Below are 22,536 nucleotides of genomic sequence, written 5' to 3'. Positions count from 1 at the left end.
TCACCCCCTAAAGCTGCCCTTTCCTATCAGTCCTCTGGCCTCCCCGCTGTGGCCACACGCAGAGCCTCCAGCTGCCTGGACCCCAAACAGAGAAGCGCATGCTGCTTGCCGCTTGCCCCTGTGTGCGTCCAAGTTATGAGCCCAACCATGGCTGAGTACACTGAGGTGAAGGTGACCAGCTCACAGTCACACCACCGGGGGGGCCAAGGAGGTCACCCTTCAAACCAGGGCTCCTCCTGGTGACAGAGAGTGGTGGACCCTTACCGCCAGCAGCGGTCAGGTTCCCACGTTGCTGAGTGTGGCCTTGGTCAGGGTCGAGCCCCTGGGAGATCCCTGACTCTCCCCATTCCACAGGGGTGCTGCTCCCCCAGAGTCAGGACCCCCATTGCCTGGTGTTCTGCTCTCATGGCCCCATCTTGTGTGGTGTTGGGCAGGCGCCATCACCCCCAGGGGCCCCGCCTGAGGATGCTCTCCAGGGTCCCTTCCCCACTCCCACCATGCCCATGTGGAGGCCCCTGGGCGACTCCTGCCCAAACTCCATCCTCTTTCTTCAGCTGCAGCCCACGCCACATCTCTCCCCTTTCCTCCCCCCACAGCCCTCTACCTGCCTTAACCCTTCCTCAGATGGGGGGCTTCTCCTGAAGACAGGGGTGGGGGCTGCGGGGTGCGGGGTGGGGCCTCTCTGCAGTCTGCTCTGAATCCAGGCTGGATTGCCCAGCCCCTGCAGACATCCTGGGGTGGTTTTGGGGCTGGAATGCTGGCCATCTGGTGGGACTTATCTCCCAGCGGCCCCCACTGCTTCCGATTCTACAGTCAGGGTGTCAGGCTTGTTCTCCCAGCTCCTCCCCAAGTACAGGGGACGGCCTTCAAGCTCCCGATTTTCCTCCAGACCTAGAAGAGGGGTGTGGATGGATGGCGCCTGGCCGTGGAGGCACCTCTCAGGGCCCTGGACGCTTCAGCCCGAGTCCTCCTGTCGCTGCAAAGGGCAAGCACAATGTGGGTTTAACTCCTCGGAACGACGACCACAGAAAGGAGAGTGAAAACCTTTATTTGGAAAAGTCGCCCACATGAACACGGTTGAGAAAAAACACAGAAAGGAGTAAAAGTAAAACTAAAGAACCAAGAAAATCTTCAATGAAATGTAGAATCAAATCACTTCCTTGAGGAAAAAGGGCTTCGGCTTGTTTCTGATGAAACGCCTCACTGGGCCCCAGGGGCTGCGGCCAGGCCTCCAGTCCTGGGGTGGGGTGGGGCAGGATAGCACCTCTGCTCTGGGGTTTGCAGTCTGGGCTTTGCCATCAAGGAGGAGTCGTGGTTTCTGCTGGCAGGTGTGAGTGACAAGAGCCTCGTGAGGGGGGTCAGCTCACCAGGGATCACGCTCCTGTGTGAGTTCCCTGGGAGACCTGACTTTGGGGTGAGCGAGAGTTTCCTGAAGGACTCTAGGATCGGAGGGAAGTCAAGCTCTGGGTGGTGGTGGCGGGGGGGTGGTGGGGAGGGAAGGCAGTGACAGCTGACCCCAGAAAGGACAGAGAACCAGGTGCCAGGGCTCCGACTGGGATGAGGGGACGTGGACAGGCAGCAAGAGGAGGGCACTTCAGGTGCAGGTTCAGGCAGGCAGCAGGAGGGGGCCGGCAGATCCCCAGCACCGACACTCTGCTCTGGGCGGGTGGGCAAAGCATAGAGCATCGAATCACGGCTTTTCAAGCTTTCCCTTTAAAAAATCCTAGCTAGTCGGGTTGGTCAGGAACGTTGGGTCCCCTCTTGCATCTGTCTCGGTGGCAGGGGCCAGGCCACTAGTCCAGCGCCACCTTCCTGGACACCGTCTGGTAGAAGACGCCCCGCAGCAGCGCCTGGTAACTGGGCACGCGGAACAGGTGGCGCTCGCCGAAGACCACGTCATACTCAGCCGCCTTGCCGGTGACCAGGACACGCACGTGGGGCTCGTTCACCTGGCGGCCCACCACCACCGCGAAGATCTCCACGCCCGCCCGCTGGGCCTCCTGCACCGCCTTCTCGATGGCGGCCGGCGTGGCGCCTTGCGAGTTGCCATCCGAGAAGAGCAGCAGCCTCTTCTTGGCGGCGTTGGACGAGGCCTCGCGGTAGAAGCGGGTCACGTAGCCCAGGGCGTCCATGACGTCGGTGGCGTCATTGAAGAAGTCCATGGAGTCCACGGTGTTGGCCAGCACGGTGTAGTTCTGCAGGAACTGCAGGGCCGCGCGCTCCGGCCGCTGCTGCCCCGTGCCGCTGTACTGCACCACTGCCACGCGCACGTCCTGGCTCGGGTCTGTCCGGCTCGCTGTCAGGAAGCGCTCTGCCAGCCGCTTGGCAAAGCGTTTGGTGATGTCAAAGTTGTGGCTGCCCACGCTGGCGGAGCCGTCCAGGAGGATGGTGATGTCGGCCGGGGAGGAGAAGGTGACTGCGGGCGGAGCAGCTGTGAGCGTGCACCGCAGGCCCTGGGGCCTGCCCCGCTCCCTACGGCCCCCAGACCCTTCTTACCCAGCGCTCCCCGCGAGCGCCCCATCCACCCCCCAGTACTCACTTGGGCAGCTGTAATCTGGACATTTCTTGTCTGTAAAAGAGAAAACCCCACAGCATGACCCAGCGATCACAGGGACTGCTGTTCCTCCTGTAACCCCCCAGCAAGAGGACGCCTGGCACTTCTGGGGCAGAGGCACAGCCACCACTGTCTCCACCCAACAGGAGGGGTGTCCCTTATTCCAGAGGGGGACCTTTGAGTGACAGAAGGTCCTCCAGGCGCCAGCCCTTCCAAGAGCAGGGAAACCAAGCTCAGGGCAGAGGAAGGGTGCTCTACAGCACAGGCCCCATGCCACAGGCCCCAGATAACGCTGACTCCACTGTGCCAGTCGGGGCCCTGAGTCTGAGCCTGAAGCACTCTCTAGTTGCTGACCAGCAGCTGCAGTGTGGACTCAGCTCTGATCCTGGGCCAAGCCCAGATGGACGTGACAAGTGTGTCCCTTACGTGGGACCCTCTGAGGGGTCTCAGGCTCCAAGGCCCACCACTGCCTACACATTTGGGTGCACCAAACCTCAGACCCCAGTGCACACGTGTGCAGTGGGAGGCCACGGTACAGCCCACACCCGGGGAACACCTGTGTGGATGCCGAGCCACAAGGGAGTCAGGCCACAGCCTGTAAGAACGGGGAGCAGCTCAGTGGGAGTGGACACGCTGCTGGCCATGGGCATCTGCTGCCACAGCCGGAGGTCACAGCAAGCGAAGAGCAGAGCTACGGGGCCCGCCTGCCACACTCACCTATGCAGATCTGGGCAGTGATGTTCTTCAGGAAGCCATCGTCCAGAAGCTCGGCGTAGTTTTCCTTGACCAGTGAGATGCCCGGCCGTCCCTGGGGTGCCAGGCCTTGGCAGGAGATGACGTTGAGCTGGTCGGAGCCCGCGGCCAAGCCAAAGACATCCTTGATGCCCACGGAGACCACCTGGGGAGGGGGACAGTGTTGGTGTGGCCCTTGGTGGGGACAGTCCCCAGGGCCCTTGGGCGTGAGGGCAACAGTGTGGTATGGAGGCCGCCCCACCTGGATGTCAGGGCCGCAGAGCACGCTGAGTGGGGTGGTGTCCCTCTGGGTGTCTGAGCGGCCATCGGTGATGACCAGGGCAATGCGGTTGTTCGGAGTGGGTGGCAGCAGCCGGCTCCGGGTGTACTGCAGGGCCTCGCCCGTGAAGGTGCCGCCGCCCATCCACTGCAGCTTCTTGATGGCCCTGCAGGGCCACAGTACCATTAGGGTGGGAACCAGGAGTCCGGGGGCCAGGGTAGGGGTCAGGGCCAGAGCAGGGCCAGGGTCAGGGGTCAGGGCCCAAGTGGGCCTTGGGCTACGATGCGTGTGCAGGCACCAAGCAGCCACACTCACTCCTTGAGATCCTGGGCATTCCTGATGTTGGGGTCCCTCAGGTCCACGTGCTCCTGCATCTGGTTGTGGCTGTACTGCACCACGCCCGCATGCGACTGCCCAGGCTCAAACTGCTCGAGAGAGCCGCCACCATGAGGAGCACCCCCAGGGATCCACGGGGTGCTGGTGCTTCTCCCTGCTCAGGTCGCGCCTCCACCCACTCCCATCCCGGGTTGGACTGGCCCCCAGGCCCCCAGCTTGCTCTTGTGCTCTGCTGGGCTGGAGGCTTTGGCTTTTGAGAAACAATGCATCTCTCTCGCGGCACCCGGCCCTTCCACTCTGGTGTCAGGACAGACCCCTGCCTCCCTGGGAAACTTCATCCCCAAACGAGGCCAGGGTGTCCGCCTCACCTTGACCAGCTCATCCTTGCTCAGCCGGTCAATGACCTTAACGATGAAGTCCTTGGCGATCTCGAAGTTCTGTAGGCCGATGCTCTCGGAGCTGTCCAGCACGAAGAGGATGTCGATGGGCCCGCACTTGCACTCTGCAGGCAGCAGGGTGCAGTAAGCCTCGGAGCCCCTCCCAGGACCCCTCCAAAGCAGGGCAGAGAGGGGTGGGCGCTCAAGGACTGGGGTCATGGAGAGAACTCCGGTCCCCCCATCCCTGGTTGTGTGAATGACCAGGGGAAGACTGGCAGGCCAGCACCCAGGGCCAATCCAGGGGAGGGGAGGTGAGTCCACCCCCCAGGTGAAGAGTCAGACTCACCACAGCAAGCTGGGAAGAGAAGAAAAAGGCGATCATATGGTGTCAAGACTAACCCTCCAGCCAGCTCCCCCTGCACCCCTCCTGACTTTCTCATGGGAGAACCAGGCGTTGAGACTCAACCCCCAGCCAGGCTCCCCTCCCCACCTCCCCCCAACTTCCTCTCAGGAGGGGCCCATGTCTGCCCTCCTGCCTGCCCGCACCCCCAGTCAGCATATGGCAGGACGTTCTTTCTCATCAGGGTAGGTATCAAGGGGGAGACACTCACAGCACATTTTCATGATGATGTCCAAAATCTCACATTCCTGGGGGTGAGGGAAGAGATACTCCCAGGAGATGGAATTGGTTCTCCTGTGGCCCTCCCTGGGGAGTGAGAGGCTTCCCAGGGCTCAGGGGGTGAGGCCAGCCCTCCAGGTCCCCCTCCCCTGGGACTCCAGCTGGGACCACAGAGGGGCTGGGCTGGGCAGGGTGTCCCCCTTCCCAGGGCGTGCCCTGCTCTACCTGTGAGGCCCCTGCCTGCGGGGCATGGACACCTGATGTGGCCTCTGATGTGTGGCCACAGGTGTCTCACTGTGGCCATCACGTGTCCCCCTCATGGCTTTGTATGTTCCCTTACGACCAGCACACATCCCCACTGTGACTGTTCCATGCCCCCACGGCCCTTGTGTTAGCTGTGGCCTCCATGTGTCCCCCATGGCCTCCACATGTCTCCCTGTGGCCATCTTGTGATCTCTGCTGCCGTCAGGCTCCCCACCCCCACAGGAGCCTTGGCCAGAGTGGTCAGTCCCCAAGGATATTCACAATACTTACATCTGGCCCCGGTGGTCCCACGTGTCCTGGGGGTCCCTGTCAGAGAAAGGATGGGAGAAGGATTGTCAGGGTGGACGCTGGGGCCATGCTGATTCCTGGGCCGCAGATCTGACAGGAGCCCTTGGCTGATCCCCTTCATGCAGGGTCCCCCAGCCCTAGGGGGAGCCGAGGCTTCTGCACCTTGAAGGCTGGGGAACCTGCTACTGTCGTCCACCTGGTGACCACTGTCCGACTGTCCTTTCCTGGAGGTCAGTGGGAGCTCACCCCACCGCGGAAGAGTGTCCCGGCGGGTCTAACGGCGCCACCTTGATGGGCAAGGTGCCCGGCCTCACCCAGGTACCACCTGAGGCCCTGCCATGCCTGTCACAGCTTGCCTGGAGACCTGCCTCCCCTTCTTCCCACCCCTTCATGCTCAGTCCCCCAGACCCTGAAACTGCATGTCCCCCTAATCCTCCTGAAGCCCATCTCTAGAGCCTTGCTCCCAGGTTCCCACCACCCCAGACTCCACAGCCTCAGGGAGGGCGCCTGCCCGCCCATGGACCCACCTGGGGGCCTTCAGGACCTCGGTAGCCCTTTGCTCCTTTGGCGCCTCGTGGAGCAATGTCATTATTCTGGAAAGACACAGTGCAGTGTTGTAGGCTTGCCACGCATGGCCAGACCAACTGCTATGAGCCTGGCCACCACCCCCTTGACCCCCAAAAGGCTCAGCCACCCTCGGAGCCACGTTCCCCTATGGTCTGTGGGCTCTGGGCCCTCGAGGCCGAGGTTGACTGAGGATGTCGCCAAATGCGGTGGGCTTTGCACTCACGTCCTCTCCGGGGTCCCCGGCTTCTCCCTCGTCCCCCTTGAGGCCAGGGTAGCCTTTGGTGCCCTGCAGGTGACGGAGAGCACATAGTTAGGGGGAGCCGGCCCAGGGCTGGGGTGGGTGCTGCGGCTCTGGGGGCAGGCCTCTGGGGCGGGCCATGGAGAGAACAGATCCCGAGGGGAGTGTCAGGCAGCAGGGGACCAGGGGCTGAGCAGGGCCTAAGGAGACACGATGCGGGCGGAGCCTTGGCGATGAGCAGGGCTGTGTGCGTCTTCACGCGTTTGCTCAGGTGTAGGAGCAATGTGCTTGCACGTGCGTGTGTGCCTGTGTGCACCTCCCACGGCCAGCAGAGCAGATGGTGCGTACTCACGTTTATCCCAGGAGGACCTCTGCTGCCTGGATAGCCCTGGGGGGAGGTGGGAAAGTCACATCAGTCATACCTGTCACACCAGAGGGGCAGCCCCAGCCAGAGAGCCATGTGCCCCACTGGCTTAAGGGGGCATCAGGCAGGACTCTGGGTACTCACAGGAAAGCCGGGGAAGCCTTCGGTGCCATTCCCGGGGGGGCCGTCTTCACCCTGGGAGAGCAGACAGAGTCCAGCCACTGCAGTCCTGGACTCGCCCAGGCCGGCTGCTTTCAGATTCTGGGCCCCAGGCAATCTCCCGCCCAGGATGTACCCTTTGCCCTGTATCACTCACCCTCTCACCCATCAGCCCGGGGTCTCCGGGGGGGCCTGCAGGCCCCGGAGCTCCTTTGGGGCCCTAAGGAGGAGAAAATGAAGTGGACTCTGGGTAGCAAGCCACACAGGCTCAGAGGCACGAGGCCTCCTGGAGGAAAGAGAATTAAATAAGTTAACATGTTTTCATGCAGCACATAGATTACTCAAAGAAAGGCTTTTAAACCTGGAATCCTGGAGGCCATGACACCTTTGGGCCTTAGAGGCTACACCTGCCCCATGTCCACCCAGGGAGTGACCCAAGAAGGAGGTGACCAGAACAGGGACAGGGACCCATGGGGTCACTGGGGGATTCACACCCAAGAGCCCAACCACAGTGGGTGGAGGAGCCAGCAGACACACCACAGGCGTGGCCAGCACCAGAATGTCAGCAAAGTTGAAAAATCGTTAAGGTCTAAGTTCATAATGAGAAAAACAACAAAAAATCTTCTCAAGTCAAATTCATAAGGCATAACACGCAAAGAAAGAAAAAAAGGAATTTGGAAAAAAATAAGTCAAACTGTTGATGCTGTTTCTCTCTAGGTGGGGGCGAGGGGGGGTTAGATTTCAATTCTCTTTCTTTCTAATATTTTTCTGCATTTTCTAAATGTCGTCAGAGTCACACATTCCATGAAGTGAAATGAAACATTTATGTGTAGGAGCCCAGGGGGTTCTCCCAAAGAAGTCTGGGTTGGGGGAGGAGGGGACAGGGGTCAGGCTAGTCCCTCCTGGGACAGCGGCAGGGAGGGCTACTCACCTCGGTCCCAGGGGGTCCCTCATCACCTCGGTATCCTTTCGGCCCAATGGGGCCAGCCTCGCCCTGCAGAGGGAGGACACACCCGATGGGCCCCTTCTGACCCAGTGGCCCCCAGCCCCACACCCAACCCTTGCTGGCTGCTCCATCCTGCCGCTCCCTGGGGACCATCGCCTGCTTTCTCGTCCAGGCTCTTGGTCCCCGAAGGACTCCACAGATCCCTGACCTATCTTGGGATAGGAAAGGGATGGGAGTGGCCCTGTGCGGTGATGCCTCCTGGTCCCCAGTGGTGCATCCTGGGAACTCAAGGAACCACCTGAGACACGGAAACACCAAACTGGGTGGAGTTCCTGGGGCGCCCACTGCGGGGGGACGGGGATGCCCACCTCGGAGGAATGCAGGGCACCCACTGCGGGGGGATGGGGGCACCCACTGTGGGGGACACGGGGTGGGCGAGGCCTGGTGGCCGGGTGCATAACAGGAGAACAGGACCCTATCCTCAGTTTCTCAGTGGCCTTTTCTTGCGATTTGGGAAAACATATTTCCCAGGACCTTCTGCATGGACCCTGGTGTCTGAGCCAACCTCCTGTTGGGTCTGGAATCAGGAGGGGCTTGTGGGATCCCTGACAGGGTCAGGAGAATGGAGCTGAGTTCAGAAGCAGAAGACCTGGGGGCCGAGAAGTTGAACGTGCAGGTGACCAAGTGCCACCTGGGTTGGGAGCCACTGGTCCAGGGGGCACCATTCCCAGTTGGTCACAGGCTGGGGGGACACAGGGCCCCCTCCCGAAGGAGGCAGCCATTCCCAGCAGTGTCCAGGGTTCCTGCGGCCTAGGAGGGGCCTCCCTTTGCCCCGCACTCTCGGCAGCTTCCTTTTATTGTGGCGACCAATTACTCTGAAAACTAACGTGGCTGGGATGCACCCAGGACCCCACGCCGGGTCCCGCTTCCAGCGTTTTGTGCCTTTAGAGTTTGGATGACTTCCCGATAGTGCCACAGGAAGAACCTGGGCAGAATGTGTCAGCACCACTGGCCAGGAGCGGTCATGGCTCCTCAGTTACCATCCAGGAAAGGCCAGGGCCTGGGAGGTGGCCTGGCAACAGGGCCTGCTCAGCCTGAGGCCACAGGAGTCAGTTGTCGGAACGGGGTGGACACGGAAAGAGCAGGGGCGGGGGCGGGTGACAGTCTTTCCAGAAAGAGACACATAGAGATGAGGGGCTTTAAACCTGATGGAACTGCATTTCAATCATTGACACAGACTGCACTTGTGTGCATTGTGACAACGGGCTGGCTGTTCACTGAAAAAGCCACGCAGGGCAAGCCCACCCCTCTTCCACTGCTGAAGTCTACATTCCTGACAAATCAGAGGTGAGCAAAACCACACTGAAAGGGGTGAGTGCATCTGTAAACCTTTGTTCACAAGCAGGACAACCTCAACTGCAAGGGAACCCAGACAAGCTCAGGACAGATGAGAACAATGTCTGCACCAGTGGGGCAGCCCCCCATCCCCCACCACCGCGGAGAACACAGACCCTGGCGGGAAGTGATCACCTGCATGAACAGCCCAGCAGAAACCACACTCAGCCCACACACACACCAACAGTCAAACCGGGAGACGAGTAAATGTGCGGAGCCCTGGTCTCATCACAGCTCATGTTGGCAGAGGTGTGTGTGCAGCTTGTTTTACACTCTTGGGGGAGTGTGAGTGGGGGCCAGATGGGCAGGTAGGTAGGATTATTTGGCAAATGTCAACTCATACACACAACATTGGGGCTAAGACATTTTGCTGCTAAGAATTTACGTTCTGGATATTGCCTTGAAAGTTCTTCGGGATGGATGGACAAGCAAGTGGGTGGGCAGATAGATGGATGGATGGATACATACATCCATGGATATATGACAGATGACTAGACAGATGGAGAAGGGGATGACAGAGGATGAGATGGTTGGATGGCATCACCCACTCGATGGATATGAGTTTGAGAAAGCTCCGGGAGTTGGTGATGGACAGGGAAGCCTGGTGTGCTGCAGTCCATGTGGTTGCAAAGAGTCAGACACGACCGAGCGACCAAACTGAAAGGACACATGTACACAGGTGATGGGTGGATAGACAGATAAAGATGGATAAACACATGGATGGATGGATGGATGACCTGACTGAACAACAGATGGATGTTGATATTTTTGACAGTATTTTTCTGTAAAGCAAAATACTGCAGACAATCTACACACAGTCCATGCGAATGATGGGGGCAGGAAGCAGACCCTTCCAAGGACGCCAAAAAAGAGGCCCCATCGCAGGCCAAGTGTATCCAGCCCCGGCTGCAGCCTGCATCTCAGGGGCCCTCAGGGGCTTGTGGGTCCCGCGGGCAGCCCTCACCCCACGGGAGGTGGTGGGTGGAGTCCGGGGCCTCGCAGGACCCAGCTCCCCTGCCGTGCATCTTCACCACGCACGTTGGTCCATTTGCTATGTGTTCACGTGCATATGGTCTGTCTCCCCACTGAACTGCCAGCATGCCTGCCCCATGAGGGTGGCACCAGGCTGTGTGCTCCCCTTCAAGTGCTTCTCCAGGGCGGGCTGGAGCTCGAGTGGGTTCTGCAGACCTCTTCCAGGACCCACTGGCCACCAGGAGTGCCAGGACACCACCAGAGCCCCAGCATGGCCTGGCCAAGACCACCCATCAATGTGGTGTGGCAGCTTCGACAAACCCCACAGCCAGGCTCCTGCCTTGTCCCTCTGGCCAACGCCTGCTCAGTGGTGACAGCCCATCCCAACCTGCCTCGCCTCCGTGTGCATTCTGTCACCCCACATGCCCTCCTCTTGCAAACCAGACCCTGTGGCAGGACCCAGTCAGGGTCTGGAGAAGATGGGCTGAGAGTACCAGTAAGAGGTGGGGAGCCGTCGGGCCCGATGCTCCCTGGGGGAGTAGTCTCAGCTCTCCCATCCAGCTGCTCATAGCTTCCAGCCTATTCCCCGACTGCTCCTCCACCCAGCCCACTGCTTCCTCAGGCCTCCACTGTCTTCCCCTCCCCTAGCATGGCCTCTAGAAGGTCACGCCCAGGAATTCTGGAATGTTCCTTGGACTGACACTCCCAAGTCAACTTCCTGCCAGCATCTCACCCCTGGGGCTCCAAACCCCGAGGGAGGTTTACACAGTTCATCTCCGGTATGGTGCCTGTCTCGGCTCAGTCCTCTGAGGCCTCGCCCGTCTCCCCAGGCTGGAGGGGTCCCCAGGGCCCAGGCTCCAGCACGCCTCTGCTGCTGCCAGCCCCGCCCCCACTGGTCTTGATGGCTCACTGCCCGGCTTCCACCCTCACTGATCTCTTCTAGCACTAGCCACACCAGGGCACCCTCCCCACTCTGAGGGCAGTGTGGGGGGCAGCATGGGGGGTCTTTGCTCAGGGCTGTGTCCTGGCAGTGCCCACCCAGGGACAGGGCTCCCCCTGTGAGCACTGGTCCACCTTGCCAATCCGTACCAGCCCCCTGGCCGCCGTCCCCCCAACCCCAGACACCCCAGGTCTCCAGGCCACACCCCCACAAGGAAGCACCTGGGTGTGCAGTGAAGAGACCTCCCCCTGCATCTGTGAGCTGCTCCCATCTGGCAGCACCACGCCCTGCCCCCGCCACCACCGCCAGCCAGGCTTCCTACCGGGTCACCGGGGACACCGACGGGGCCTTCTCGTCCCTGGTCACCTTGGGGTCCAGCTTCACCCTGGGGAGGAAAAGCCACTGAGGAGGAGACGGAGGAGGATGGCTGCCCTGGGGGCCACCGGCTGAGGCCCAGCAGCTTCTGTCATCCGCTGCGCGTGGCCTCGCTTCCTTCTCACCCCTGTCCTCCAACGTGGCACGTGCTTGGCCATCAGGGGACTCGTGTTTTCAAGGGGCCATGATGAGGGGCCGATACCCCTGCCAAGGCCTGGAGGCAGCTCATTTCCACCCCTACCACCCCAGGCAGGGGTTGGGGGTGGCGCTGGCTACACTCCTTTCTGTGAAATGTAAACTCAAGAACAAGCAAGGCGATGCTGACGCCATGGTGGGCGGAGCAGGGAGGCCTAAGGATTCGCGTTCTGCCTCTAATTCGAATCTGTTGCTGACCTTTCTCTGCAGCTTGGGGCCTGGGGGACGAGGTCCCACACAGGCAGTGGGCGGGAGAGGGGGATCTTTGGGACATGGGAGTCCAGGGTGTGGGTCACCCACATCTCAGGGCCAGAGGATCACGGTGGCCTGTCCTTGATTCTGATGGCGTGACCCCAGTCTGGCCCGGTCTCTGCCCCCCTACCCGCCGAGGGCATGGGGGTCCCAGCTTGGGGACAGTGACTCACCGGGTCTCCTCTAGGGCCCCGTGCACCTGGGGTCCCTCGAGGTCCTCTTTCCCCAGGGCCACCCTGTGTGGAGGGAGCAGAGGCGGTGAGGTGTGGGGTGGGAGCCCGGGGCCTGGGCTCGGGGCTGTCCCCCCAGCAGATGCCAGGATGTGTGGTTTCTCCATCTCATGCCCTGCCCTGTCCACCTGGGGCCACGTGGGCCACACCAGTCACACCGGCTACTGACTGGTGAGGCTCAGAGCACCCGCTCACCCTCTCTCCGGGGGCTCCGTCTGGTCCTGCATTTCCCTGGAGTAAGAGGAATCGACATGAGTTCGTCAGCAGCAGGATCTCTGCTGAGTCTGGGGTGTCACGGGCGGGAGGGCTCCTACCTCATCGCCGGCTTCTCCCTTCTCTCCCGGGGGACCGGGCTCTCCAGGCTCACCCTGAGAATGACAGCACAGACTGTCTCCTCCGACCCTGCGGCCTCCCAGGCACGGGCACCCCCACTCATCAGGGAAATGTGCACGCTCACCTCATCTCCAGGCGGCCCCGTGCTCCCGGGCCTCCCAGGCTCCCCGTCTGCTCCGGGCTCACCCTGGAAAGACCTGAGGGTCAGCCTTCAGGAGGCCGTGCCTGGCTGTCCTGGGGGCCCATGGGCCCACGCTGGCCCCCCTCACCCAGGCTTCAGGCTGCGGTCCCTGACGACCCTAGCCACCCACATCTCTGCACCAAACCCTCTTCCCAGGTTCAGACACTGCCCATGGCAGGGGCCAGCCAGGCCCTCGGGAGCAGAAGCCTGGGGTCGCCAGGCTGGGGGCTGGCACCCTCAGACCTCAGCCACACTCCAGGACATCCGTGTTGCTAGGATGCGTTTGGGACAGAATCCGTGTTACTCCTCCAACTTTTCCAGTACTTCCTGTTGCTGAAAACCCAGAGAAATATCAGCAACAGATTCGAATTAGAGGAAGAACGCGAATCCTCAGGCCTCACTGCTCTGCCTGCTGCAGTGTGAGTATCTCCCTGCTTATTCTTGAGTTTACATTTCACGTGAGCAGGTCAATCCTGGGCTGACCAGAGAGCTGCAGGCTGCAGGGACGGTCTCGAGGTGCCCAGAGAGGCCTCGGACTGACGGGCAGGTGCAGGAAGTGCAACGGGGGCGGGACACACCCAAGGCTGGGCACCCAGTGCTCTCCTGGGCAGAGGTTCCCATGCCCATCCCTGCCAGCCCGGGAAGGGCAGTGGGGCCTGGCCCCCACACTAAAGCCGAGAACCTGCTTCCAGAAGGAATTTCTCCTCGATGCCGGGCGGGTCGTGAAGCCCCAGCCGGGCCCACCCTCTGTGGGCTTGAGTCACTGACCTTCTGTCCTTTCAGTCCGAAGGCACCTGGGTCACCCTTGGGCCCGGGGGGTCCTTGGATACCCTGGAGAGAGGACTCAGAGTCACAGCGTAGTCTGAAACGGCAGCCACTGGCAGCCACTTGCCAGTGAGGGACAAGCCAGCAGGGCAGGTCCCCAGGCCACAAGGCATGCGTGACTTTGCATGGTTGGCAGGAGGGTTGAGGCAATTTTCACTTCTGAGAGCTTACAGCCTTAAGATGTGGGTGAGAGAAAGTGACTTACATCGAATCCGGGCGAGCCCTTGCAGCCTGGCAGGCCAGGGAACCCTGTCTCCCCCTGCAAGGAGGAAGGTGGGTTTGGGGAATCAAGCCTCTCAGCTCTGGCTCATCCACCATTTCCCAAGAAAGTTCCCCCAGTGGAAGACGCTTGGCTGGGTAGCTTAGGGTCCACTGGACCTGAGGCTTGGCAGGAATCAGCAACAGATTCTAATTAGAGGCAGAACGCGAATCCTGCCTTCCATGCTACCTCAGAGGTGCCCAGGGTGGCCACCCACGAGACCCCTACCCACCCACCTCCTAGAGGATAGCCAGCCTGGCCCACCATCCCTTCCCCGAAATATGTGCCCCGCCTCCACCCTCCCCGAGCTCAGGGTGACCTTCATGCCATCCACGCCGTCCATGCCACGCTTTCCCTTCTCGCCCTGAGAAGTGAAAAAATCAAAGGTCAGACGAAGGTCAGACTGCACCCCCACAGGGCAGTGTCCCCACCGGCTGTGCCCCTCTAGCATCTCACCTTGTAGCCTTTGGGTCCCCTGGAGCCCTGTGGAGATAGAAAGGGAGGGTGAGGGGATTGGTCTCCCCATTGTGGGGTGAGGCACCCCCAGCTCATTGCAGCCCCGCCATGCTGGGAATGGGCAGCATTGTCCTTGTCCAGAGTAGGGGGCCACTCCGTGCCCCAGGGACACGTCCCAAAGCCGCAGGTCACTCACCTTCTCCCCTCGGCTCCCTTTTTCTCCCTACACAGCAAACAGAGGAGAGGAAGGGGCTGTGAGGGGTGCTGGAGGCCTGATGCCCTAAGGCCCAGGGCAAGGCCTCGTGGGGGAGGAGAGACCCACCTTCATGCCCTGGTAGCCGACGGGTCCAAGGTCCCCAGGTCTTCCCTGCAGCAGAGGAGGGGGGAGTGTTAGACATCCCTGGGAGCAGGAAACCCCCACCCAGCCCCCTCACTCCCCACCCTGCTCAGGCCTGGTCAGCTGGAGAGACCTGGCAGGCTGACCACTGACCTGTGTCCAAGAAGCGCCCTGCTGTGGAAGCCCAACCCCACTCCTGGGGACTCTCAGTGGAGCTCCAGTGAGGGAGAGACACAGGGCGCCCCCCCGGGGTGGAGACCACCACGGCTGAAGCAGAGGCCACCTGCTGGCCGACCCCTGACACCTGTCCTCTGTGAGCAGGTGGGCCTGTGGGGGGCGGCTGAGGGGCGTGGGGGTCTGCCCGGGTCGGGGTGCTGGAGGGCCAGCTGTGCCGTGTGCCCCCAAGTCCTCATCACCCACAGGAGCCGTGTCCTCTGAGGATCAGGCCACATGGTGCTCATGAAACCAGCCATCCTTCTGGAAGTTTCCGCAGTCTGGCTCCCTGGCCTCTGGCTGCTCAGCATCCCAACCCCTCAGTCAGGTACCCGGCACTCACAGGGTCTCCAGCTTCTCCTTTCTCTCCTGGGAGCCCCGGCTTCCCTCTTTCTCCCTAGAACAGAGAGCAGATCATGGTCAGAGGACAGATTCCATTTATTTCTAAAAAGCTGGCGAAAGGAAGACCCTACTTGCTAACAAAAAAAAGTCTATGAAGCTATTCCATCCCATCTCCAGCATCTACGTGGTTTCCAGGCACCTTTCCTGTGGTCCAGGGTGTGAGGCCAGGCCCAGGGTCTCTGCCACACACTCCGCCAAACCCTGGGGCTGCCCGGGGCCAGCAAAAATGACCCTGACTCTTTTCTGTCTGCCTGTTCTTGCTGCCGTGCTGGGTGGGAGGGCAGGGTGGATGCAGCCTGGAAGCCCCCTGTGGGAGGTTGGCCACATGGCTCCATGGCCACTGGACTTGATACTTTCCAGGAAAAGCCAGAAATATAGAGTTTCATGAGTGAGCTCCCGGGTTGTGAATACTAGCAACGAATTTTGTTTTCCAGTCCAGCCTCGGGCCCATGTTTGCATCCATCCCACGGCAGGCCCACCTCCAGGAGCAGAGCCACAGGGACACTCACTCCAGGAAGGCCATGCCATCCACCACGGAAAGGAGGCTGGGGCGGCAGACTCCACGCCACGGCAGCCATGGCCACCACATCGGCTGTGAGGTCATCACGCCCAGACCCTCTCCCATGGCTGGGACACCTGCTCAGCACAGCAGATGGGCGGTGGGGCTGAGGGCAGCTGCCTGAGGTCCAGCTGCACCCCTAGACCTGGCACTAACCTGCAGGATATTTCTCCCAGGCTTCCCCCTCCATCAAGGTAAGCACCGGCAGGATGTGGCCACTTACCTCGTACCCGGGGTCGCCTCGAGGCCCGGGGGGTCCTCTGGCAGGCTGCAAGACACAAAAAGAAGTCAGTGGGGGCACCATTGGGGCGGCCCAGGGGTTGGGGTGGGCAAGGGCCACACTCACCTGGCACTCGAAGGAGCAGCACTGTAGGACGGGAGGAGGACAGAGGGACATGTCAGGAAGCGTGGGCACGGCCACGCCGGCCGCCCGCGCTCAGGCTGCTGGTGGAGGAACGGCGCTGGTGATGCCAGGCCGGGGGGCGGGGGGCGGGGGGAGGCGCTTACCACTTGCTCCACATTATTTTTCTGAAAAGTGAGAGAGAAAAGTCAAATCAGCTTCCATTCCTGGGCACAGGGTTTCCGGCACCTGGACTCGGTGGGGTGCTGGGGCGGGCCTGCAGGTGGCGCTCACGATCATGTCGGTGATGGTGTCGATGGTCTGGCTGATGACTTCCTCGGCGTCGCGGCTCTGTCCCCAGTCAGCCGCCGTGAAGTTGCGCCGGTACGTGTGGTCCGTGGCGATGATGCTCAGACGTGGCTCCTGCCGTGGATGCAACCAGAGCGAGGGTGAACGTCAGTGACAGTAGGAGCGCCGGGCCCTCCCCTCCTCTGCTCCCCCGGAGCCCAGTCCCTCGGGCTATGTCCGTACCCTTCTCCCATTGTAGTCCCTGGGGACCCCCTCCCTCCACTGCAGGCCCTGGGGGGTGCCGCACCAGGTGGTCGGGCGTGATGGCCACGGAGAAGACTTTGATGCCCAGATGCTTGGCCTCGTTCACAGCATCCTCCAGGCCCCCGCAGGGCTCCTTGTAGCCCTCCAGGGGGTGCCCGTCAGTCACCACAACCAAGTACTTGTTCTCCTTTAGGTGGGAGCCCCTGCAGGGTGTGGGGGAGGTGAGGCCACCTGTCCCAGCCTCCTCAGGCCACCGCTGACCCTTACAGCTCAGGGCCCCATTGGGACCACATCAGTGAGACCCCGAGGCTGGAGGTGAGGGGCAGGGGGCTAGAGACCCCAGAGGGAGTTGCAGACCCAAGGGTGGCTCTCAGAGCAGTGTTTCCAGTTTCTCTGTGCTGATCTGGCCACAAGGTGGGCTTACAGAAAGGGATAAGAGTTGGACCATAAAGAAGGTGAGCACTGAAGAACTGATACTTTTGAACTGTGGTGTTGGAGAAGACTCTTGAGAGTCCCTTGGACTGCAAGATCAAACCAGTCTGAATATTTGATCAAATCAAACCTGAATATTTATTGGAAGGACTGATGTTGAAGCTGAAGCTCCAATATTTTAGCCACCTAATGCGAAGAGCTGACTCACTGGAAAAAGACTCTGATCCTGGGAAAGGTTGAGAGCAGGAGTAGAAGGGGTTGACAGAGGATGAGATGGTTGGATGGCATCACTGACTCAATGAACATGAGTTTGAGCAAGCTCCAGGAGATGGTGAAGGACAGAGGAGACTGGCAGTGCTGCAGTCCATGGGGTCGTAGAGTGGGACACTATTGAGCAACTCAACAGCAACATAGGAAAGGATATTAAAACAGAAAATAAAGTTCTGTGGGGTCACATTTCAGGTCCCCTCTGCCTTCAGTGGTTGAGGAGACAGTGGATAGCTGGAGGAGGGACAGAGTGGTAGAGAGTGAGGGGGCAGGCTGGTTGGTGGCCACCAGCATGACCCCCTCGGGCACTAGGTCTGCTCTGGGGAACCTCAGGCACCAAAGTCCGCCAGCCAGCGGGCAGCGACCAAGGCAGCGCTGGGCGCTCCCCAGGCAGAGCTACGGCGGCGGGGGGCGGGGCGCGGGGCGCCACAGGGCGGCAGGCACTGACCCCACGAGCAGCTCCTCCAGACCCTTCTTGATGGCGCAGTCGGTATAGGTGCCCTTTCCGAAGTACTTGACGGCGTCCACGCTGCTCTTAAGCTCGTCGCGGCCGCTGGGCATGCGCGTGAGCCCGCGGATGATCTCCACCTCGTCACTATAGTGCAGCGCGCCCGCGTTCCACACCAGGTTGCGGTCACAGCGGTAGTACCTGCGGGCCCGGGATGGTGAGCGGGCCTCCCCACACCCCGGCCCGCTCTCCTCTCCTGCTCAGCGGGGTCACCGGTGGACAGACGGCCGGTCCTCTCTCACGCCGAGAGGGAGGAGCCTGTGGCCCCGTGAGCAGCCCCGAGACACTGGTCCCCGCGCCGGGGGGCACATAGTGGGGAGACGGCGGTGGCCAGGAGGGCGGGCCCAGCCAGCTAGTGACCACCACGTCCCCTGATCTCCAGGGCCTCAGATGAGGAGCCGTGAGCCAAGACCCTATCCCAGGACCATGGAGTGGGGGACAGACCCTGCATAGACAGCAGTGGAGCCGGTGACAGGGCACAGGGGGAGGGAGGGGATAGGACCCCTGGATCTGAGTGGCTTCTTTTCTCTGCCCTGGTCACTTTGGCCGAGGATCTCAGGCGGTAGCCAGGCTCCTTCAGCCCATCAGCAGACAGGTGACAGAGGCCTCCGTGGGGCGCCAACAGCCCCAAAGGCAGGAAGAGCCCCCATGTCACAATTGGAGTGAATGAAGTACGGGGCCAAAGCCCCCCAGAGTGGGATGCTGGGTCACCTGGCTGCCCCGTGCCCGCTCTACGAAACTTGTCCACACCTGGGCCCTCCCTGGTCTTCATAAACCCGGGCATTTCAGGAGGTTTGGGGTTTCGGTCCCACCGTGCCCTGCATTGGGCAGACGGTCCTCCTTCCCTGCAGCCTTTCTGGTGGGTGGGAGGCTGGGGGCCTGTGTCAGCGGGTCAGTGGGTCAGAGTGGGAGGAGGGGTGGGGCCTGTGAGGGTGGGGGAGATGGGGTGGAACCTGGTTCTGAGCTTAGCCCGCCCCCTGGCCTGGCCCCGCCTCCTTGCAGGCGTGTCCCGTCCTCGGCCACACCCGCTGCCAGGGGCTCCCCCACGTGTGAGTGGATGGATGGATGGATGGAGCATGTTGCCCCCATAGCCAACACCAGGCTGGGGCCCCTCTAACCAGGACACTGGACACGGGGCACACTGAGACCTCGGGTCTGGGACTTGGGCTGTGACCGTCTACTTGGGTAACCGTCAGTGTCCAGGTGGCTGGTGAGGGGCGCCCCCTCTAGGTACCAGGCAGACCCACACGGCCTCAGGCCAGCTTCCCAAGCCGGCTCAGGGTTGGGGAGGGGAGCTGTGCAACCCTGCGTTTGGGGAGTCCAGGCTGTAGCACTGCCCCCTTGGCTCTCCTGGCTAAACAGCCGGCTCCATCTCAACTCAGCCTTTTTCTAGCCCATCTGAACCACACAGCCCCAGGGGAAGGGACTCGAGTGGCCTGGCCAACACTGCCCTTCTCAGATGGGGACACTGAGGGCCAGCTCTGCCTGCTGGCTGTGGCAGGGGAGACACCAGCCTGTCTCCCCCGCCCTCCGAGAGGATGGTGGACGGGAGGAGGAGGACGAGGTCCTACCTGTCGTTCAGGTTGTCAATGAAGCGCTTGGTGAAGGACTTGACCTTGTCCACCAGGGCCCCATAGGGCTTCAGCCTCAAGGCCACACTCTCGGAGGTGTCCAGCACAAAGAACAGGTCCACAGGGCAGTCTGGGCCAGGGACAGGAGGAGAGGCTCAGCCCTGCGCTCCCCCTTCCCCAGGGGAGCCCCCCCGCCCAGCCCCACTGGCCACTTCCCCAGCCAGTCACCCCCTTATACCCAGTCAGGCCCCGACACTCCTGAAAGAGCAAGGAGACGTTTCTCATTGTGTTTCCAAGTTGAATTTAAAACTACCAGGGAGGGGCTTGACCTTCAGGAGAGGGTGGGTAGGACCAGGTGACCGTTTCCTGACTGACCAAAGGAAGGAATCAGAAGGAGCTGATGATGGAGGCAGAGGGGGTGCAGCGCTCGCTGAGGACAGACACTCAGGGGGCACAAGGGCTGAGACCCGGTGAGGCCCATCCTCCTCCCCAGGGTCCCCCGCCAGCTGGGCCGCATCTAAATGCTTGAGCATCATGGCAGGGGCCGGGGTCCCCTGGACCTCACACCGGATGCGTCTGGTCCAGGCCGGCCTCACCCAACAGACGCGGCAAGTCCACTCACCTTGGAAGGCGATGGCCCTCGAGGCCACGGGGTCGTCCTGCGCGGAGGCCCAGCAGGCCTGCAGCAGCAGGGGGAGCAGAGCGCGGGGCAGCCTCATGTCACTGGCCGTCGTGTCACCATGGAGCAAGGGCCGGGGGCAGGGTGGGCTGCAGTGACCGTGATGCTGGCCGCACAGAGAGAAGTCGTGTCTGCTCCCGTCCGGAGTTTCAGCCCAGGAGGGAGGGAGGGGTGGAAGGAGGAGAGGGTGGAGGAGGAGCCTGGTGGGGGGCGTCGCTCCCAGCTCTGGGTGAGTCACTCCCTCTCCCCTCCCCCTGGAGCCCTCGCTGCAGGATTTACCTCCCTGGTTTATGAGGACTTTTATTTGCTTACGGTTCTCATGTTGAGTTTAAGAAGTCTGAAAAAGAGTGCATAACCCAAGACGAATTTCCCTGAAACATGTTTTGGGCGTTTCCAGTCTTGGCCTGGGATCCACCGGCCTCTTCACCTCCCCCTCACTAACCAATTTCTACAAAGTGGTGCTGTTTGTTTAAATGTTTCAACTCTGTGGATCTGTCTGACTTTCGAGCTGTCATATAAATACCTCTTCAGGGTTTACATATTGACAAAAGATCTTTCATTTTTACTCTGAGGAAGCACAGAACAATAACGACACATACATTTGTGTGTGCGTGTACTCAGTTGCGTCCGACTCTTTGTGACACCATAGGTCCAGGCCCTCTGTCCGAGGGATTTTCCAGGCAAGGATACTGGAGCGAGTTGCCACTTCCTTCTCCAGAGGATCTTCCTGACCCAGGGATCCAACCCACGTCTCCTGAGTCTCCTGCACTGGCAGACAGGTTCTTTACCAGCTGAGCCACTGGGGAAGCTGGAGTGCGTGTGTAGACAGAGACACAGTGAGGAGCCGAGGCCCTGCTTCTGAGGACAGGTGTGAAGGCCCCACTCTGGGGCCTGCTGGGGTTGAGCTCTGGGTGAGGCCACACCCACCCCAGCCCCAGAGAACATTCTAGATCTTTCCCAGAGCTGGCGCTGGTAACACTGGTCTGATATCAGCCGAAATGTTTTTTAGTTTAAGACATGCAGAAATCGTGTAACCGTAAGAAGTTTGGAGAACTTTGGAAACCGTGCGTCTCAGTGACTGCTGTAGCGTCTCTTCCAGTGTCTCCCCGTACCTACTTTCTGAAGCTTGTGGACTGACTAGGGTGGTTTCTCCTGCCCCGAGCCTCACCAGCCCTGCTGTGGGCACTTCTCTTTGTGCCTCAGGGTCTGCCGCAAGCGCCCAGCTTCCAAGTCAAACAAAAAGCCTCAGCTCCTCATGCGAGGCTGTTGCCTGCCATGGCCTCTCCAACTCTGAGCTGTTTTATCTGCAGAGATAGCAACTCTTAGGTTCTTGCAGGTTTGGAGAAGAAATTGAACCATATTGTACAAAACCAGGAACCGTGAGTCTGGGTGGTTCTGAACACACAAGGTGGACCGGCCTTGGCAGCGTCAACACCCCCACCCCCAGGGCCCAGCCAGCCCCCTGCCCCATCCTGCAGGGCTCCCAGGAGCCGGGCAGACAGCACAGGGGCCCCGAGGGACCGTCTGCCAGGGTGTAAGGGAGGAAGTTTGGGGCTCAGGGCTCTACAGTCCCCCACTTGTGGAGAAGAGAGAGGACAGGCAGCTGGGTGCCGCTGTCTCTTCCTCTCGCTCCCCCAGGGGCCTTGCTGACCCCTCCCCAGGGTGGGGGTGTCACTCATGTGAAGTCTGAGAGCAGCCTTGGGGGAGTGGGCCTTCCCCACAGCACTACGGGGACCACAAGGGAGGCTGCTTGGTGGGAGCACCAGAATCCCCCACCTCCAGTGTCATGAGGGGGTTGCTACAGGGACATACTCAGCCCCAAGGATGCAAGCACCCCCCCCCACCCCGAACTGCGCCTGGCATCCAGCATCCGTGAGAGGTGAGCGACAGACAGGTCGAGATCCACTAGGACCGGGGTCAGGGTGGGGCAGGTAGCAGGGCTCCTGCAGGTTTGAAGGGATCCACCCCACCACCCCGTGACCCCGTTTGGGCGGCCGAGGTCTCCAAGGCGGGAGTCAAGGCCCTGGAGAGGGGCTAGGAGGCTTGGGGACAGGAGGCTTGGGGACAGGGCTGTCCCCAGGAGCGGCAGGGTGGTGATAGGAGCCCCGCACCCATACTGGGTGGTTGCTTCAGGGAAGCACAGGTCACACAGGGTGTGGCCTGCAGTGTCCTGTGCCCCTTGGTGCCTGGAGGCCGCGCGACTCACTCCCTGGTCTCGGGCCTCCGAGGGGCTGGAGCACTGGGCTCCGGACCCTGACAGGAGCCCTCCGGGAGAGCCTCCAAATGGACTCCTGCGCCTCCCCAACCCCTGAGTCACCAGAAGCCTTCAAAAGTAGTTGTGAGGCAAGAGGAAGTCCACCAGGGCGGTCGTCGGGGTTAAAACCCAACCATGGAGTGGGTGGAAGCTGGGAGGAAACGGCTGGCGTCCGCAGGGCCTGCTGCCCAGGCCGCGCTGATGGGGGTGGAGGGGGGGGTGGTGCGGCAGACCTCCCCGCCCCCTCCCTCCCCTCCGTGGAGCAACAGCGCCCCCTCAACCCTG

General features: G+C 61.2%; 1 protein-coding gene across 1 annotated transcript; it reads right to left on the bottom strand.

Moving 5' to 3' along the window:
- Positions 1-1,032: 1,032 nt before the first annotated feature.
- On the bottom strand, positions 1,033-20,201 carry COL6A1 (collagen type VI alpha 1 chain). Its single transcript, XM_061423887.1, has 35 exons — positions 19,941-20,201; positions 19,319-19,448; positions 17,688-17,888; positions 16,584-16,743; positions 16,283-16,411; positions 16,156-16,176; positions 15,995-16,015; positions 15,872-15,916; positions 15,031-15,084; positions 14,460-14,504; positions 14,334-14,360; positions 14,138-14,164; positions 14,001-14,045; positions 13,628-13,681; positions 13,366-13,428; positions 12,541-12,603; positions 12,398-12,451; positions 12,279-12,314; positions 12,027-12,089; positions 11,354-11,416; positions 7,710-7,772; positions 6,936-6,998; positions 6,764-6,814; positions 6,608-6,643; positions 6,241-6,303; positions 5,978-6,043; positions 5,433-5,468; positions 4,891-4,927; positions 4,626-4,634; positions 4,271-4,404; positions 3,882-3,991; positions 3,549-3,732; positions 3,272-3,452; positions 2,540-2,569; positions 1,033-2,416 (listed from the first exon to the last, which is right to left on the bottom strand). The coding sequence occupies exons 1-35, from the start codon at positions 20,035-20,037 to the stop codon at positions 1,794-1,796; spliced, it is 3,084 nt and encodes a 1,027-aa protein (XP_061279871.1). The 5' UTR covers positions 20,038-20,201; the 3' UTR covers positions 1,033-1,793.
- Between the last annotated feature and the right edge of the window lie 2,335 nt (positions 20,202-22,536).

This window comes from Bos javanicus, chromosome 1 (genome assembly GCF_032452875.1).
Source record: "Bos javanicus breed banteng chromosome 1, ARS-OSU_banteng_1.0, whole genome shotgun sequence".
NCBI classification, from domain to species: domain Eukaryota; kingdom Metazoa; phylum Chordata; class Mammalia; order Artiodactyla; family Bovidae; genus Bos; species Bos javanicus.
The sequence above is the reverse complement of the archived record's forward strand: the minus strand, read 5'-3'. Positions and strand labels throughout refer to the sequence as shown.